The sequence below is a fragment of the Anticarsia gemmatalis genome, chromosome 10 (genome assembly GCF_050436995.1).
Source record: "Anticarsia gemmatalis isolate Benzon Research Colony breed Stoneville strain chromosome 10, ilAntGemm2 primary, whole genome shotgun sequence".
In the NCBI taxonomy this organism is placed as follows: domain Eukaryota; kingdom Metazoa; phylum Arthropoda; class Insecta; order Lepidoptera; family Erebidae; genus Anticarsia; species Anticarsia gemmatalis.
In genome coordinates this window covers 1,173,243-1,192,693 of record NC_134754.1, presented here as the reverse complement: position 1 = coordinate 1,192,693, position 19,451 = coordinate 1,173,243, and the positions used below count along the sequence as shown (strand labels likewise).

At 33.7% G+C, this 19,451-nt stretch overlaps 1 protein-coding gene across 1 annotated transcript in view; it reads left to right on the top strand.

Annotated features, from left to right (window-relative positions):
- Window positions 1-16,792, top strand: part of gogo (thrombospondin-1 like protein golden goal) — a 293,513-nt gene extending 276,721 nt beyond the window's left edge. The window contains exons 11-20 of the mRNA XM_076118881.1: window positions 138-323; window positions 7,232-7,372; window positions 7,798-7,936; window positions 8,339-8,539; window positions 10,133-10,301; window positions 12,082-12,304; window positions 12,782-12,964; window positions 13,367-13,532; window positions 13,923-14,038; window positions 14,300-16,792. Of these exons, the coding sequence (XP_075974996.1) occupies window positions 138-323; window positions 7,232-7,372; window positions 7,798-7,936; window positions 8,339-8,539; window positions 10,133-10,301; window positions 12,082-12,304; window positions 12,782-12,964; window positions 13,367-13,532; window positions 13,923-14,038; window positions 14,300-14,809 (2,034 nt within the window). The 3' untranslated portion in view covers window positions 14,810-16,792. The remainder of the gene's footprint in view (window positions 1-137; window positions 324-7,231; window positions 7,373-7,797; window positions 7,937-8,338; window positions 8,540-10,132; window positions 10,302-12,081; window positions 12,305-12,781; window positions 12,965-13,366; window positions 13,533-13,922; window positions 14,039-14,299) is intronic.
- The last annotated feature ends 2,659 nt before the right edge of the window (window positions 16,793-19,451 follow it).

Sequence of the window (19,451 nt, the reverse complement as noted above, 5' to 3'; positions counted from 1 at the left end):
TATCCTAGTGCAGGATATTGCAGACACTGATATAATACTGCAGACTTTGTTCAATTTAAAGTCCACAAAAATGAAACAACCTGCCCAACTTAATTATTCTATAGATATTCTTAACGTACCTTATTTTCTTTTCTAAGGGTCAAGCAGTGGAGCTGGCAGCCTGCGAGTGCGCCGCTCGACCTTGGGCCGGAGACTCCTCGATGGTGGTAGCAGAAGTTGGTGCTAGATGCCGCTGTGGCTGCGTGCTGCATCTAGCACCTGCTGCCAGGCTTCTAGCGGGATCTGCCAGAGCTTGCCCTTCTAGGTCTTTTTGGTTGCTACAGGTAAGTTAAATAAGGCATTGTAATTAAAAAATATAGATATATATATATTAATAGATATATTTCTTAAAGAAGATTGCCCAACGGGTTAATTAAGACTTTAGTTTAAATGTTCTGATCTAATATGAAGTGTAGCTTAGTGTGCCATAATAATGATGTATAGTTGAGTGTGATAGAAATAATTATCACTTGTTCCAACGGTGAAGGAAAACATTGTGAAAAACTTACATGTCTGAGAATTCTGTAACACAGTTCTTGAAGGAATGCAAAGTTCTCAATCCGCACTTGGCCAGCGTGGTGGCCATTTTATATATTTGTAAAAAAATAATATTAAACAGCTTAAAGAAAGTGTTAGTAGACTCAAGCTTACTATAATGTATTCACACTTTTTGTCAGTCCTTCATGTGTGTCCTTCAAACAGGTCACTGACCTCTCACCGGAACTGTGAGTGCCCACGCATAATCCTTGTTTATGATCTCCGTCGGGATTTTACCGTTAGACAGAAGGTTTTCGCGAACATTTAAATAAAACTTTTATTTTAAAACTTTGAGTAATTCCTGAAAAATAAAATACGCCTTCAGACTGCCACGAAATGTGTATTTTGGGAAGTAGTTTAGGATTTCAGTTTATTTTATTTGTTGTGCTCATTGATTTTAGAAACTAACGTGAAAAGTTTGTTATCGATAGCGTATTTTCTATTTCAATTCACTTCTAATTCAAAAATTTTTTATAGGTAGCGGACTAGCGGGTTCTTAATAAAATAAAATAGATTTTTTTATTTTCTCTTAACGTCATATTTTACCATATTAATCCATCCTTGTACTAAAATGTTTGATCAAGAATTGTTTATTTATAATCTATACACAAAATCAAGCCTTATCACAAAAATAATCAAATGACGCCACTTAATTCAATTCTTACAAGCATTTAGCTTCAGTCAAATTCCTATAAACTTCGCTTAATCTACATCAAGCCAATCTATATCAAGACTCATAGATTTTCAGCCCCAAATACACCCCAGTTTTAATCGCCAAAGTTTTTCATTTTAACTGGATCCAATCCCCTATGATTGCTTTACCTGTACCGCAGCAAAGGTCTACTGCTGTCCGAACTGAAAACTCTGTACATATTCAAACGGTACACAAACCAAGTTAGTTGATGTCGTACGAAGAGCTTGTGACGGGAGCTATTACGAATTTCATTGAGCCATAACATACAAGAAGCGTTTGATGTGGCGAGTCAACTTGAACGTTTTGCTTTTATTTTTGATTAGGTTTTTTATTCAAAGTGACTGAATTTTCTAATGATTTTTTTCTGTACGTTGTTGTGCTTGTTCCAAAGGTGCAAGTCGAGGCATGTACCTATATTAATATTGTAAATAAGAATGTATTTTTATACGAGTATATCTGTTTAGCTTCAAAACATAAAGCACTAAATCGATTTTAATAAAGTGTATCATGATGACAGTTGAAAACTTAGTATCAAAGAAAAAGCAGGTTAAACCGAATGACTTATAACCGGAGCTGCACCAATCAGCTAGCTTTTTTGCAAGTCAGAATTAGTTCTAACGTCTCATTCAGTTGTACATATCTACGCGACCGTCAATATAATACTTAAATGACATCATTTGATTGCTTTTCCTTTCAACAATTGTATTAGTTTCATTTTTTACTTTTGTTACTATATCACACTATCAGATCGTTAATCAATTTGTTCCAGTAGCTGTTTCAGTGTAAACGAAGCACAGATAAATTTGTATCGTAGTCGTAGAGTCATTAAAACTTGTCCAGTTTCCAAGTAGAGGTGCGTTTACATCGATATATTGTTGTTATTTGTGATGGCGATAATTTCATAGGTAGTATTATTTACTTATTCTATGTCCGTTAGTAGTTTTTTTGACAAGTAGCTGCCTTTTCTACTGGTCTGAGAAGTGGATTTACAGCGTATTCAATTGATGGTCACTATGTCTTGAATAAAAAAGTGCTTTTAGGTTTGTACAATTTCTGATAGCGGTTTTACATAGTAGTCTAAAGTTTTGTGACTCACCTATCGTGTGGCTAAAAGATAACTTCTTAAAGCTCCTATTACACAGTATTAACATTATCAATAGCGAAATAATCATAAACGTATGATGCTAGATGTATTTAATAGACTTTTATGTGCATAAGGCGTGACGCAATAAAAAATAATTACATATTTTACTACTTAAAAATCTACGAACAGTTGAACCGACTCGCACAGTGTAAACGCTCCACGAGCTACCAATACCCGTTTGAACAAACTAATATTGTTGCGCTACAGTTTACGGCCGCGACTCAGACGCCAATTAACTCACAATGTTAGGGTTAACTAAATTAGTTGTCAAACCTTTCTAAAAGTTAACAGTCGCTTTAGTTTGGGTGACATCGATCGGTTGTTATAGAGGTTTTGATTGGGCGCTCACTGCTCACTTGTAGTAATGTGATTGGGAAAGTTGGATTGACTGGGAACTGGGATTTCATTTATTGCTGTGTAGAAGAAATTTTACTTCGGGCTTGTCTTGCATTGTTATCGAGAAGGTTTGCATTGTGTTTATTATTTCATAGGAAAAAAAATATTTCTTACTCATGGATTCTAGTCTATATGGCGCGAGATTGACTGCTTTAAGTGCTGTCCGGGTCTCAGGTTTCCTCGATCCCAACTGCTTTACTAAGGGCGATCACTAAAAAATTTCGTGGCGTAAAAACTCAAAAACTTTTTTTTTTAAACCGAACCGGGGTCAGTCCTGCGATCCATCTACGGTCCATCAGTCCTCATTACGCAAATATTGACTAAAATAATATTATTTATTTTACACAATAATACCCATCAGGCAAAAGAAAAATAAAATAAAAGAGAATTTTGTCCGACACAAAAATATTCAAAAACTAAAACAAAGACTAAAGGCACATTTTCTAAATAGTTGCCTAGATTTAACAAAAGGGACCTAGAACTATGTAACCTTTTGTAAACTTAGCCTGTTTACGCAAACGATCTTCAAAACTGAATTTAAATTCTTTGAAAAAATCTAGAACTTTTGATAACTACTGTTTATTGTGTTACGAAAGATGTTAAAAACTAGACTCAATTCTTTTTTCGTGTAGGAAAAAAAAACAGATTATGGACTTTTTAGCACAAACAAGGTACAAAGCATAATAACAATAATATTGAATGTTTGAAGATTATGTTGCCTCCAGGGTATTTCCATTCGTCCTTTAGTTACTCTCTAGACATTATTACAATGGTCTCTAAACTACACTAGACATAGACTATTATATATTATATCATACATTTAACCCAATCGGAAAGTCTATGTTCCGACAAATTAGTAGAGAACCTTGTGTGAAAAGTTCGCGGCTGAAGAATGTATACAAAAAGCAGAGTTAATGACAACAGTGACCCACAGGCTTATGCAACTGATAGTGGGCTGTTTGATACAGCCATTTTATTTTGAAATTACACAGAATTATTAAATCACGCATGCCGAGGCTTTCTACTAAGTTATTGGACTATAATATTTTTTATTTCCATGTACCAAAAATTTTGGAAATTTATTTTTATTATTTTCTTCTACCCTTAAAGTTATTACTTTTATCAAAATGTATAACTAAAATAACCCCATAACAATATACGGAGATGTTCTAACACTACACGCGGGCTAAAAAAATTGAATAAGTACATTAAGCAAGAAAAATAATACAAAAGAAACATAGTTTTTCTACTAACTCTGTTAACATTGAAGTCATTTGGAACTTAACAAAAAGAAGCAAAGTAATCCGTTTAGTTTAATTGAGTTCCAACTTAGAGAACACTTCCTTTACTTTTTCTTAATTTGTAAAATCAGTTAAAACTTTCGTTCGTCTTAAGTCGGATCACTAATTTGCCTGAAAGTTACTAATTATGGTGAAACCCTCTGTTATTCAATTAATTTGAACTTCCCTGGGTAAAGATAAATTGACAGCTAAATTGAGGCTTCTCTTATTCCTTTCAAGATAATTTTTTACAACATTAATTATTATTCTGTGAATCAAACTTATACTTAGGTATATGTGTATATTATACCTTTACCTTTATTAGAATACTAGCGTTCATTTATTCCGAATTATATGCCAAAAAAATTGTTCGTTATTCTTAGTTAAACTGCCAAGTATCTTCGATTTTAAAGACCTTAATTATTTACATACATGATGAATTTTTTGTTGATCTGTGTCTTCCACAAGCATATTCTCATAATACTTCAAAATATTCTAATAGACTTATGTATGTATGTATTTGCCATATATACTTACCTTAACCTTCCATAAATAAATTTATCACAAAATAGGTTAATTACATGAGAAATTCTCTATCGGTACTGAACATGACTGGTTGAAAGAAACTTGTTCGGTTGCCAAGTGTACGGACATAGTGATTTGTTATGGCAACTTCAAAATCCACCAATTTCTAACTGTTCGGGGTCCGACCTCAATCAAAAGTTGTGCTTTATGGTATGGTCTCAGTGCAAGCGAAGATGTGTTTCTCTCTTAGCTACGAGACAAATATTTTCAGGTTACATATTGAAATGTCATATACCGAAAAGATGAAAAATATTTAAGGTTTATGAAATATGTTACACTTTATTAATGAGCCTTCCTATTCTTTGTTTGTTATAATTTTGTTCGATCTATTGTTAAGTAGTCTTAGCTGTCCATTAGAAAAATAGAAAAGAGAAAGATAGAAACATTGGACTTGTTTTAACGATTGTTATCCGAAATACTCTGTAATGTTTTAAAACTTTTCACATATTACTACCCTTTCAAGTCCTTCCCCGAAAAAAACAACATTTACACCAAACCATCGAAAAGTAAAAATATTTAATCTAGACCTAGCTCTACTTGTTGTCATAAAAACCTAACCCATTCAACGTTAGCAAAAGTAAGGAAAACCCCAAATATCACGTGACCAACATAACTAGAAGCCTTAAAAAAACTGTCGCGACTCGTGTCCATATTAAAAGCAATAACCGAGGCTTAATAGACTTAATAACAGTATAGCAGTGAGGGCTCGGGTTATTCCACCAAAATGTCCGGAAAAATTGTATTGCCTTGTGTACGCGTAATTAGGTCTACGGTTAATGTACTCGAATGACTTGATATTGTTTCATATTGTTTGAATTGAGACATTAAAACGACGAAGAAATTAATTGATGTGTCCACGTTAATCACTTTTATCTTTAAAAAATAACAGCGTTTGAATATGCTTTCAAAATATAAAAAAAATATTCATAACTTTACTATTAACTTCTACGTTAACACTTACAAATTCATCCATATAATACACTAGCTGACCCGCGTAGAGAACTCACGAATTTTCTTTGCATTTTTATTTTGTTTTCTCTTCATAACAACCTTACCCGCGTCTTAAAGACAAATACAAAAACATTAAGCCGAATTAGTTGAGTCGTTTTATAGTTTTACGGCAACACATTTGGCGATTGAGTTTTATATATATGCGATAGTTTGGATGTTTATTACTCAATAATTCCAAAACTACCGGTTTTGGAGTAACAAACATGCATACAAACAACAAATTTTGACTAAATTTTGGACATATGTAGATAGTTTATTACAGTAATCTTTGTTAAAGGTTTTTTATGAGTTCAAATTACTTTGCCATTGAAACAAGAAAATATCTAAATTACTTACTTACATTATCCAAGTCTTAAGTTATTTTCTGGCAGTTTGACAATATTATTTTGTAAGAACAATAATAATTCACACTAAATAGGTGCACACTTGCCAATTTTATAAATAACGTGCCTACTTTAGGCTATCGTAATAAATTATGCTAATACGACAGTGTGGAAGCCAAATAATCTTAGTAGAGGAATAAACTTGCTTTTTCTTAGCTAGTGTTATAATAATATTAACAGTACTTTTTAGTACTTAACATAAAATTTATAGTACCATTCATTATGGATCAAAAAGAAAATGTTGCATTAGATCTGCTTTGACAATCCCGCATATTGGCAAAAATAATTCCACACTTTTATATTTTCCCTTTTTTATCGCCATATTGTCCCACTGCGGGGCAAAGGTCTTTTCCCTAACGTGGGAGGTGTTAGGCATTAAGTCCTCCACGCTGCCCAAGTGCGGGTTTGGTGACTTTTAATTTCTCAAGAAATGTTTCATTAATTTTTTTAAATATTGGTATAAAATTTACCTGTTTAAATGAATTGCGACCATTTTGTTAGTAATTATAAACTTGAAATAAAAGATAATCATTAACTTATTTATTGAAGTAGCCCAATGCCATTTACGCATTTGGAAACTCCGCTAATCTCAACATCAAGACTATTTAATATCACTTTTTAGATAAGAAAGCCGGAAGCTAAAAGATATTATTTGATTTATCGTGTGCTTCGCCACCAGTGTGGCCCCACCCTTACCCGGAACATTTTGTTGAACGGTTTCCGCTGGTCTCAATCTGTTTCAGTTATATTTCAATTAAAACTTACTGTTTATTCACTTGAACCCTATTGTGAACGTTACAATTGTAAGGTTTTCATTCGATTTTATCAAAAAATGTTTAACAATTTTCAGTTTTAGAGTGAAATATAAAAAATAAATTGGAGTTTCTAAAGTCCTGTAGTCTTATGTTTGTTATTTTTCAAAATAAGTTATGTTCAATAATTTGAACTTTTCATTGCTCATAACCAAATTTTGTGTCGCAGGAACGGTTTATGACAAATATAATATGAATTGTACAATGGGCCTTGGTTAAGTCTACTTTTAACAATTATGAATACAGTACTCAATTTCGTAATAGATCTCGGAGTAATTTTGTATAATGATAAAAAGTAAACTCACATTGTTGCTGTATTTTATCATTACAACTGGTATTTATCTCCTCAGGCTGAAGAAGGCTTAGTAGTTCGTCTGCGGATGGAGGCAGTCAAGCTTCCTTGCGCTGGTCAGGCGTTGAGGGCAAGAGATGGCGACTCCCTGGGATCCCCACTCCTTGCCTCCTGGGATGGACCTGATAGTACACCTAATGTAAGTACTATAATAACTTATCCTAACTGAAAAATATAAACATAGTATTTCGTGAAAGATGAAGATCAGTCTTAAAGTCCCTAATATTGAAAATAGGCATTTTTACACCATGCCTTTAGAACTGTTATTACTTTACCATGTTGATATCTTCTGATACAATACTTTGATATTTAATCTATCAAGAGCCGTATTATGACGTGATTAATATACACGCGAAAATCATGTTCCTTGTAGGCGAAATGTTCGAGAAAAATAGGCGAAAGAATTGAATTCACCGTGATTCAAATGTTGGAGACATATTTATAGCTCTGTAGAGGCCTTATAGCGCTATCTCTTTCTCAAAATAGAACTTATGCCTCATTTACACATCATATTACAACACAATTTTTCTTAAAGGAGGTTTCATTCGGCTCAATTCCCAACAGGTTGGTGACATAGAGACCACGACCGACTCCAGCGGTGTGATGGAGATAGCTGGTGGTCGCCACATACTGGTGGAGCTCAGGTCAGGAGACACCAGTGATAGATGCGCTGGTGGCTTCTTGGCACATGCTACGCAAGTTGGTGAGTTTCTTGACAGTAATTTTATTTTAAATAGCACAGCATTGTTTTAAATAGAATCACCAAGTTGCCTGTACGCTGTACAGGCAACTTGGTGTAAAACTGTAAGCTAGTATTGTTTTTCAAGTAAAAACAGTATGTGAATTTTCACTCATTAGTAACTAGAGTCAAACCTATTGCATTTATATTGGAGACATTCGCAGTTGATTCGGAGATAATCAAAATATCCCGTAGTAGGAAACAGTCTATTTTAGATGCAGCATCTCAACTTTGCACCTTCCCCTACCCTACTTGGCACCTAATTTACAGAATTCGATCTAATTCCTGCTTGAAGCACAATGATAATTGATTTTGAAAAGCATTTAGGTACCTTCAACATAATCATCATTTATTATCCTTGTCCAGAGCCCATCCGCAACGCATCAGCAGCGTGGGCGTCAGTCAGCGGCGGGATCTGGTGGCGCAGCGGTGGAGGAGCTCGTGGTGCTGCCGTAGCCCTCGCAGCAGCTGCAGCACTGGCCGCCTTGTGCCTCGCGCTGCATTCAGCGCACCGCACCAGGGCGTACCAGCGAGCGGCGGACAAAGAGTCACTGACGGATAGTGATGGTATGTATACAGTTATATGTAGCAGTCTATATCTATACTAATCTATACTAATATTATACAGCTGAAGAGTTTGTTTGTTTGTTTGAACGCGCTAATCTCAGGAACTACTGCTCCGATTTGAAAAATTCTTTCAGTGTTAGATAGCCCATTTATCGAGGAAGACTATAGGTTATATATATATTTTCACGCTACGACTAATAGGAGCAAAGAACCCGCAAAAAAAATTACAAAAACGGGAAAAACCCATTCTCTCAAAAGTGACTAAGCGAAGTTGCGCGGGTCAGATAGTGGGATATAAAACGGCTATAGTAATTATTAAGCGTATTTCCTTGTTCTTGAAGTGGATTTTTTGGTTGAAATGTAGAACACTAGTGAGTAGACTGCATCGATTAATAAAATACGTCCGTATTTAGATAGTTAAATTAATGATTTTAAACTCTCGCGACTTGTACACATAATATTATGCAATGGAACTTAAGATCGTAAATCTTTTAATCCCGCTTAAGACTTAATAGAGTTTCGATAGTGCTCTGTTCCTAGTATACACCTCGTTCCCCGTAACAGATTAGTCGGATATAAGTCCTAGAAGATAAATTATTCTATTCCTAGAAGAAAATAAGAGATAATTTAAACTGGAAATTACAAATTGACAAGCAAGATCGCAATAATAAAGTAAAATAAATAAATTTAACCCATTAATGTCCCACTGCTGGGCAAGGGTCTGCTCTCATAATGAGAGGAATTAGACCTTGAGTCCACCACGCTGGCCACATGCGGGTTGGGGACTTAAGATAGCAATTATAATATATTTTTTAACGAGATAGATTTACACGTAAATGTAGACTGTTTTATGTCTTCAGAAACAATTTAATCCATCGAGTGTAGTTTGAATTTTTTATTATTATACTGTTTTGTTATCTTTTATTATAAAAGTTGATCACTAAAACCGCAATTTCCTCTTATGATTCAACAGATTTTTGTCCAAAATGTTTGCAACTGTTTTATTGTTTAAAAGTTGTTAAAATTTTATGTATTTTTGTAGGCATTTATAATTTTAATGTATTTCTTTTATTGCTGGTCTCATTGTCAATATTTTTTCATCGCCCCTTTATTGTTACGAGAGTAATGAAATCGGAGCATAATGAGATGTTTCTTTAATTTTATGAACTTATTCTTTTATATTCAATATTTATATGTAACAATGCTTGGTACATAATTTATTTTTGGTTTGGACCATCATCAAATGATCTCCTCAGAGATCTTTGGTTGTCTTTCAGCTGTCCTGTTTGTGACCGCATTTTCGTTATTCATAATTTTGGTGATTGATTTGATTATAAATAAATATAAAATTTATATCTCTTTTGTAATCACTAAAATTAAATTGCTTTTAGTTTCTTGTCATTTCGAATTTTACGTTATTTTTTGTAAGTTTCAACTAGTTTAATTATCTCTTTTTCCCCTTTTTTGTAAGCAAATATTTTGGTCAAAGATCCATCTTTTTACCACGTGTTTATCGTAAGCTCATAATACTATAACTTTTCTTTATACCTTCATTCTAGTTTTGGCTAATGATGACTCTATTCCCTCTCTTAGCTTGCTCAGCATCTCTGGAGCTCGGTGGAGCAGCATCAGGATCCCGCAGTACTTTGTTATCAGAAGTAGTCGGTGGAGGAGTGTCGCTGCGAAGACTGCTACCTTCAGGGAAGACCAGACACACCAGGTTGAGGGATTCGGATCGGAGTTGTGGAAATGTTGAACAGAGGTAAGAATATAGTATTATCGCAAGCAGTGTATAGTAGTAGCAATGTGTAGCAGTATATCATATACGCCCACGTTTTGCTATATAGTGGTTCGTTACCAAACTTGGTTGAACCAAATTGAAGATATTTAAGGTCCTATTGGAGTTTTAATATTCTAAATAGTAGTCTTAGTTTGGTAAATGGCAAAATGCTAGCCCACGATTACATGGGACTAACATTGTAAAGCGCAGGTGTATTTTATATATCTCTGTGTAAATCTTTAGGTATTTTAACAGCCAGAACAGAACAAAGAAATAAATAAAATAAAAGCTTTGAGTAATATTCTGGAAGAATACAATGAAATCTTTTTCTTTCACAGAATATAATACTATAAGTAACCTAAATGAAAATTAGTAGCCCCCATTAATTAACCCTAAGATTCATATTAAAAGCTCAAAAGAAAAATACTCACTTCTTACTTTTCTCAAACTTTGGACTAAGACAAAGGAGCGCAATTAATTCTTTTGAAAATGTAAAAAAATACCACTTACATAATACAAACGAATTTTATTTGTATTAAAATCTTTTGTAACACGGGAGATTTACACTATAGGTGGAATTTAATGGTCGCCATGTAGTGCCAGTGGTATTACGTATCTCAGTTGACAACTAGTATACGTCAAATTGATGGTAACTATTCAGTACATTACTGCTTTAATGTAACATGTTAATTATTATTAGCTAAGAAAAAAATCAATGTAGGTACAGCATTGTTGGCTTCCACTGATTTATATTATAGGAAAAAAGAAAAATTGAAAAATTTGACTGAATTAATATAATAAAAGTTTAGATTTAATCTTATAACGTTAAATCAATTAAATAAAACGAATATGTTGAAATAACCTAAATCCGAATTCCAGTAAATAACGGTACCTTAACTAAACATTACTTTATATACATTTAATTTAATATATTCTGTTTCAAGTCACTTCGATCAATCTTTCATTAGAGATCACTTGAAATACTTTGAGAAAAGCTCTACAGTGAAGTGATCCGAAAGAATAATTAATTAACAAACACTCTACTCCCTCCATGAAAATAATGAGTGCGTTGTTTGAACCCGACTCTATTGTCTGAACACGTATTGCTCTATAGACTCTATGTAGAGTCATTAGTTATATATTGTCTGATTGCTATTGTCAACGTTTGCAGTTCCTCGTATAATTATATTATGGTTTTAATGATATCATTTATCAGTATTTTGCGTCTCTATTTAGTTAAAATTATGTGTATTAATTTTATTATAATTAGTTGCTGTTTGATATTATGTTTTGCGTAAATTCACTATTAATTATTAACTTTATTGATTTATAATTCCACGCATGAATTTAATCCGTGTCGTATTTGTGAACGTTTAAAAAAACTTGTTTCATAACAAATTTATTGAATACTAGCAATTTTGTCGCTTGTTGTTTTTCTAGAAAAAAGAATAGTTTAGTCTATCAATAAGGCCATAGTTACGATCTACGAACCTAGTTAGAATAGGAATGTCTTTATAAATTCTTCTCAACCTAATTGTAGCGACATAGCTGCTGAATTTTTGATGCCGATGGTGCTGAACCTTTGGTGCCAAAGCTAGCTACTTTGTACTACTTTGGTACACAGGTAGCTTAAATAATGTGACGAGTGATTTGAAACATTCGGGCCGAAACCATTCAAACCTAAAAAAAATCTACATTTACTACAATTTTTTTTGGTCACATCAAATTGTTTAAAAAAAATGAATTCTGCTTTCTTCTGTAGGGATGAAGAAGAAGAAGAAGAAGACGCCAACACAGACATAGAAGGAGATGGAGATGACAACAGGAGTGTAGCCAGCGCTGACAGCGTGGCTAGTCAAGCTACTGTCACGCCTGAAACAGTCTCCGCGAGCAGTGCGCCGGCTGGACGAACCACCATCAGTTCCTCGCCGTTGAGACGGTCACATACCGTGTCTGCTACTAACGTTGCTCAACCACAGATCAGGGTAAGTGACTGATGTTTTTGCTCTTTGAGTGAACTTTTAGGAGTTGTGAAGATGTCTTGCTTTGTTCTAGAAAACTCTGAACTGAATATTCATTCTATTTGAAGATCTTTGACAGGTTAAGAAATGACTTTTTCCTTCTGCGATGAAATGGTACTTGAAAATGGGAGTTTAGTAAGCAGCATTAAAATAAGTTTACAAATAATGTGTAGAAATCTATAATGCTAAAGTTCTGAGAAAAAAAAGAACGAAGACAGAAATCTGTAAACTGTCTGTCTACCAGAATGTGATGTAATTTCTTAATCTAAAGTAACCCTATTAACATGGAGTTGTGCTTTTTAGATGGAGTAAAGGTATTGCTTTCTACGGCATTCTAGTTGGTTACCGGGAGATTTAGAATAGAATCTTGAATAATTTCAGATTGAAATAATTTTTGTTGAATAAATGTTTGGCAGTTTTAAAGACTCGACAATTTTCCAGGTGTCATCACCACCCCAGCAGTCAAACAGTGAGTCAGGGGTGGTGGAAATGAGCACCAGTGTCAGCAGTGTGAGCGAGAGGGAAAGTACGTGCGGCAGTGAGAAGGACAGAGATAGCATGTGGGATAAAGATCGCAGTGAAAGTCGCGCATCGTCTTCGACGTCGGCCGCTACATTGACCAACGTGAGTGGTAGTATGAGAATGTTTTAGAATATCATTAAAAGTTAAGTAAAAAATAATTGATGAAATCCTGAATTACACCTTGATACAATACACAAGTTTAAACGAGAGATATTCTGCAATGCGCTAATAGTAGCTTTGTTTTTGAAAAGACGGAAATTCAATAGGTTTGTTGTCTTATTCTGGCAAAAGAAATGTAATGTGGTGTAAACACGAGGGACATTAGTTTGATGTGACTTCGTAAACAGTTAGTACAAAATCAATCTTGCAGTTAGAACTAAGAAACCACAATCTTCATATCATAAGTGTTTTTTTACGAACTAATTTGGACTCATGGTACTCTCCTCATTACGGTAGACGACCCTTGCACAGGCTTATTTTTTTAACTTTGTTTTCTTTGTCCAGGGTTGGTACTCACCCGCACTGAGCGGCGTCTCCGCAGCGAAGATCCGTGACAATCCCAAACACACAAAGGAATCGTGCAACCGACGGCTGCTGAAGTCTGATCTCAGTCTCACGTCGCACCCTGAGATGGAGATCGATTATTACGATTATGAAGTTAATAATGCTGGTGAGATTATTATAATTAAATATTTCGCGGTTTGTAGATTTTTTAAAATTATTGTATTAAAATTTTGATACATATACTCTGAATCTAGCGTATATTATCTGTAATAAAATGAGAGCGATCATTTGAAATAAGATTTTTTTTATTCAGAAATAAATAAGAAAGATTTTAACCGAGCTGTCAAGAAAAATGGAATTACTATATTTTTTTAAGTTACGCGAATTCGAAAAATGATCTTAATTTAATTTGAAGGACTATAAACGCAAATAAAGTCAACAATTTTCTTTTTATTTAGACAAATATTTGACCTAGATTTTTTTTTTACCCTACTATTTCGCATAGTACCAAATAATCGCGCAGGTTTAATTAAAGCAGATCTATTTTCTGGCACAGGCTCCGTTCCTGGCTCTTACTTGGGAATGGACCCAGCATTTCTGGTGTGGATACCACCGCTAGAAGAAGGCGACATCCTGAAGGAGATTGATGATAACAAAGTACCGGTATATGAGGTAACTGTCCTTTATATTATCACAACACAAAATGTCGTTAAAAATTTGTTGTAGTCTTTAAAAAAAAGGAAAAAAAACTTTACTAATGTTATTCTGTGCCGTTTACTACCATTTTTGATTTTTGTAATAATTTATCAGCGAAAGTTCTGTTTCACTTTAGTTTTGGTGTCCATAATAATATGTGTATAGCCCTACTAAAGCTCAAAATGTCACCAAATTATTAGTAAAAATAGCCCACTAATGTTTATTATCATTTTGCAGGAGATCCTACCAAAAGGTTTGCACCCAGACCCCGGCAGCAACACAGAATCACCCGAAGACCGACCGTCCTCAAGCACGCTCAAGAGAAACTCCGACAATCGCACGAACAGATCAAACGAATCCATCAAATCTATCCGCAAAGTCATCGAGAAAGGCAACATCATACACCCACTAAACTTCAGCATAAGTGACCTGCAAAACTCGCCCAAATTGTCCAAAAGAAACAAGAAGAAGAAGGTTGAAAGTCCCGTGACGATACAGATGAAGGATTTAACGCTAACCCGATCTCCAGTGAGAGTCCATAGAAAAGAGAATCGAAGTGACTTCGATACTTCAACACTTAAAAGAGTCACTGATTTGAAAGAAAAAGATTCAGATACATTGAAAAGAGCGGATTTTTCTGACATTAAATTTGCTGATGAAAACTCCGATTCATCGAACGAAATTAAATTCGCTGATGATTCTCCAGATAGCAATAGGATTGTTGATAAATATAATGTTAAGACTTAAGCATTTCGAAGTCACTTCTTGATGTTGGAAACCGATAGATAGAATACGTGTACCCCTTACTTATAAAAATATTAACTAGATGTATTAAGCCCCACGAAAAATGACATAAAATATTTATGACGACATCCTATGGTATTGTATGTATTTTACAGTATATCGGATTTTCAAATTCAGATATAATTGATATATAATTATGTCTATGAATTTAAATATTCATTGTATTGAACGAAAGCAAGACCTAACTTTATGCAACTATAAACGAAATTATGTAAGTAAGTATGTCCAAAAAAACCGCTTCATAAATCGATTTCTATAACTAAGGGGTAAGTTTTAATTTCATCAAAAATATTCCCATTTCCCACTAGTTGAGAGTAAGGACCAATCTGTGAATAAAGCCAACGTATAGCGTTCATATCATCAAATCATATTTTTCCCTCATTGTACCATTTATCGCCGATGTAAGGTAGACATATTAGGTAATAGAGTTTTATAATCAAGCTAATCGTTCTTAGTATTGTAGAATTCACTTGGCTGTCACTTATAGGTAAAGAATTTGGGATTTAGGATACAAGGTTCAGAAAAATTACTTTCGTATTGAATTCAAATTGGTATTATTGATAATGGCTTACTTTAAGCTGAATATTTTGACATGAAGATTCCTTAATATCTTATTTGTACTGTGTTATAATTCGCTTCTCATTTTAACTTTAAAGTAACGAGACTCTTTTAAAAGTCTTGATTGAACATTCATGGTTTTAAATGTTTTTTTTAGTTCGTTACCAAAATAAAACTTTCAATATTCTCTTTCATGTCGTTGTCAATGTTATTTACGGACTGTTGTTCCGTTTGACAACTACTAGGTCCGACAAGCCCTGAAAATGTGAGCCAACAATTTGGATTTCAAAACAGTAGCGCGATTTTGTATTGACGGTACTATCGAGTATTGACAATTTGACATTTGAAATGTACCGTAAGATAGTTCTAACTACGCACGCTATAGGCGCTGATGGGATTTTCATACGAAATTTCTCAATAGCTAGCTGATTGTTGATAGGTAAGGGTACAGTATTTTAACCTCTTATCCTAAGTTCCAAGTGGAATACATTGTATAATATCATTGCATTTCTAATTGTTCGTGTATATTTAGTTGAACGCATTATATGATAATGTTACTTCGCTGTGCCCATGCTGCCAAAGTGTAGGTTTTAGTCGATTAAGTTTCATTTATTTCCAACTTTTAGAAGACTGACTACGGGCAGTGCAATAATTTCTATGTCAAATTTTGGACTGTGTTAGGGTCTACTCTTATTCCACGAAAGAAAATATTCGAAAAATATGTATTTCTTGTGACAATTCCATTCGACTTCGATTTTTTTCTAATTTCTGTTCGAATATTCACGATAGTAACTCTACTCACTTCTTGTTTATTGAAACCGGCTCGCTATAAAAGTGGGTGTATTTTTTAGACCTCAGCTTAGACCTTCGGGTAACATAGCCGTGATACTATATAAAAAATAATTTGTTTTGTTCAAATCACAGCATGCTTACTTTGATACTGCCTGTCAGATGTACAGTAATAAAATAGTTTTTTTTTTACAAAAAAAAATGTTTTTGTCGTCTCTTCGGAAAGTTACAAATTACGATTTTCGTTTCGAAGAACGAGAGTAGACCTACAGATCGTTGTTCTAGTCGTGTGTCAAATAAAGCCGTCTTTATGTTAAGATTTTTTATTTAATTCTATTGTAATACGAATTGTATAAAATAAGTTACCATTAAGTTGGATTTAAATAATCCTTTTATGTTCTAGTCGCGTCGATTTGCGTTTGGCAAATTATATTGCATTTATTGAAACTAGAAATAAGTACTGTATTGTTTTTAATATTATAATTATTGTATTAAGAGTCCTAGAGTTCGGTTGGACATGTTGTTTTAATGTTTTATTTGTGGAAGCTCCATTAAATACATTTTTATTTTGTAATTTGATATCGTTCTTTTATTTCTAGAAACCCGTTTCAGAGATGATACTGCTGATAATAATAACTATCTTTAGATTACCAAAACAGGTATTTTCAGGCTTGATACCTTCAGAAACTATTTCAGAGCCACTACATATAAAAATGCTAAAGTAATAGGTACAATTACTTAAAAAAACCTGGCGTGACCAAGTTACCATTTTTTTAAATAGATCTATCACTTACTGAAGATAAGTTATTGAAACAGTCGTGGCCTTCCGCATGAATTAATGTTAATTACGAGATATTGGTTTCGATCCCTACTGGTCTCCATTTAACATTAAATTTTCTTTTGAGGCGTTATAACAAAGTGCATTGACCTAAACTCTCACCAAAATACAAGCGTTGATTTTTCCTTCTTAGCCGTTCCTACACTGACCGTTTCTTGCAAAAGTCGATAGCGAAACTTAACCAAAGTTAGCCAACTTGCAACATTGGCCGAACCAAGTTACATAAACTTAGTTTTAACACATCTATTTTATGTGACGTATAACTTTGCGTTCAAGTTTGTTACGACATAAAAACTATAATACGGCCTTATGAGTTTTCGGTAAGAATTTTAAAGTATTAATACTTGATATTTGTTTTGGTGATGATATTCCAGTAGATGCTTAAAGTACCATTTAAAAGATCTGAGCAAGTTTTAAAACAAGAGCAACTCACTTTTATAACGACGTTATACAACAGATAAAAATCGACCGAAATTCCTTTTATCCACCCTAAATATTTGGACAACTCGCACATGATAATCTTATTCTAAACTAAGCAGAGCTTGTTCTACCAAGTTATTAACCTAAACAATAATTTACTTATGTGCATTGAACTCATGAACAGTCGATTTAAATATTATAAAACTCAAATCAAAACATACATAAATCACATAAAAACAATAATTTACTTATGTGCATTGAACTCATGAACAGTCGATTTAAATATTTATTATAAAACTCAAATCAAAACATACATAAATCACATAAAGTTTTGTTCTATGTGGGATTCGAACTCCCAACACTCTGCGATGGTTAAGACAATCTAGCCTCAATAACCGTGGCACTGCGTGAAGTGGGTTCCACATTAACAAATGCGTTAAACACATATCCGACCTACCTAATCGATACGTAAATCATACATAAATTCTAGCTGGTCATTTTACCAATAATTCTTGTGGCAAAGTTAAACGCTGATGCCTATGAAATCCGCAGAACCACAAAGTTTAATAGAATTTTTCCTATGAAGAATCTAGATTGTAACTTTGACTGCGGCTTTCAATTTTAAAATTTATACTGACTACTACGAGTATTTGGACTATAATCCAACTATTATCTCCATATATATTAGCATCATGAAAGCGGAAAATAAATACTAGAGGTATAAATAAGGACTGAGCGTTTTACGTCAACGATAGAACATAATATAAATGTGCGGTGATCCTTAGCCCTTTCTTTGGCTACGTTTTTAAATCATGCTTAAGTGGTTCATTAGTATTTTTTTTAGAAGTCATATATTAAGGATTGCTGGCATTTGACATAAAGGCGTGTTTCTATATTGATACACAAAAATGAACACTGCGTAGGTACTATTCATGTGTACGTGACATTTATAACAGAAGCCTGGAAAACAAAATTAAATCTACAAGAAACTACACATATTTCTTTAACGAATTCACAAACACCAATCACAACTCCATCACAACTGGCATCGCACAAATGACGTCATAAAGCTGGTTGCAACTTGCAGATGCGCCCATACAACGCTGATTCGCGATTGGCCCAGTTCCATAACTCAGTGAAACTATTACGAACGCTCGATACGCGACGCGATGCACTCGCTAATTGCTATCAATCGTGTTAGAATATTATGTTGTAGAGTTGGTGGAAAGATCAGATTTTAGAAAAAAACATTGGTTGATTTTTTTTCAGGAAATCAGAGTTAATATAATAATATCGTATCGTATCGTATCGCAAAACGTATTATGTTATACTTGTTTTAAATCAGACATAAAAAAATATAATATCTTCAAGGAGACCCAAGAAAACTATGTCGTTGACTAAATCTTCAAAAAACAATTCTCTACCTATATTTATTTAAGAAGACCCGAAAGAACTTTGTCTGGATCGTCAAGAAAAATTCTTATGCAATCTATTTAGTAAATTAACTGAATATAAGGAGTTGAAACTATATATTTCGAAAAGTTTACTTTAAATCATTACTTAATTTATTAGGTCGGGGAAAAAGTCTTTTCGCATTATAGTATGTAGGTATGAATTTGTAATCGTAAAATCTTTTCCCTACACAAAAAAGCTCGATATTTGGGTACCTCACGAGCTCATTGAAAGAAACCTAATAAACATTCATCATTTGTAATTCTTGAAGCCAAAGAGATTTTATTATAAGTTCATACATACTATAATGCGAAAAGACTTTTTTCCCCGACCTAATAATAATACCTATACATAATACCTAGTAGTAAAGTTTTGTAAATATTAGCCCAAAGCTGTTAACTCCCTTGTTCAATGTCATTGAAAGACTGCGTAGAATAAATTTTCAGCTGCATCAAAACAAGACTATGCGGCCACCTTTCATAACGCTAGCTGCAAAAACAGTTGCTTACCTAACTAATTAGTTTATAA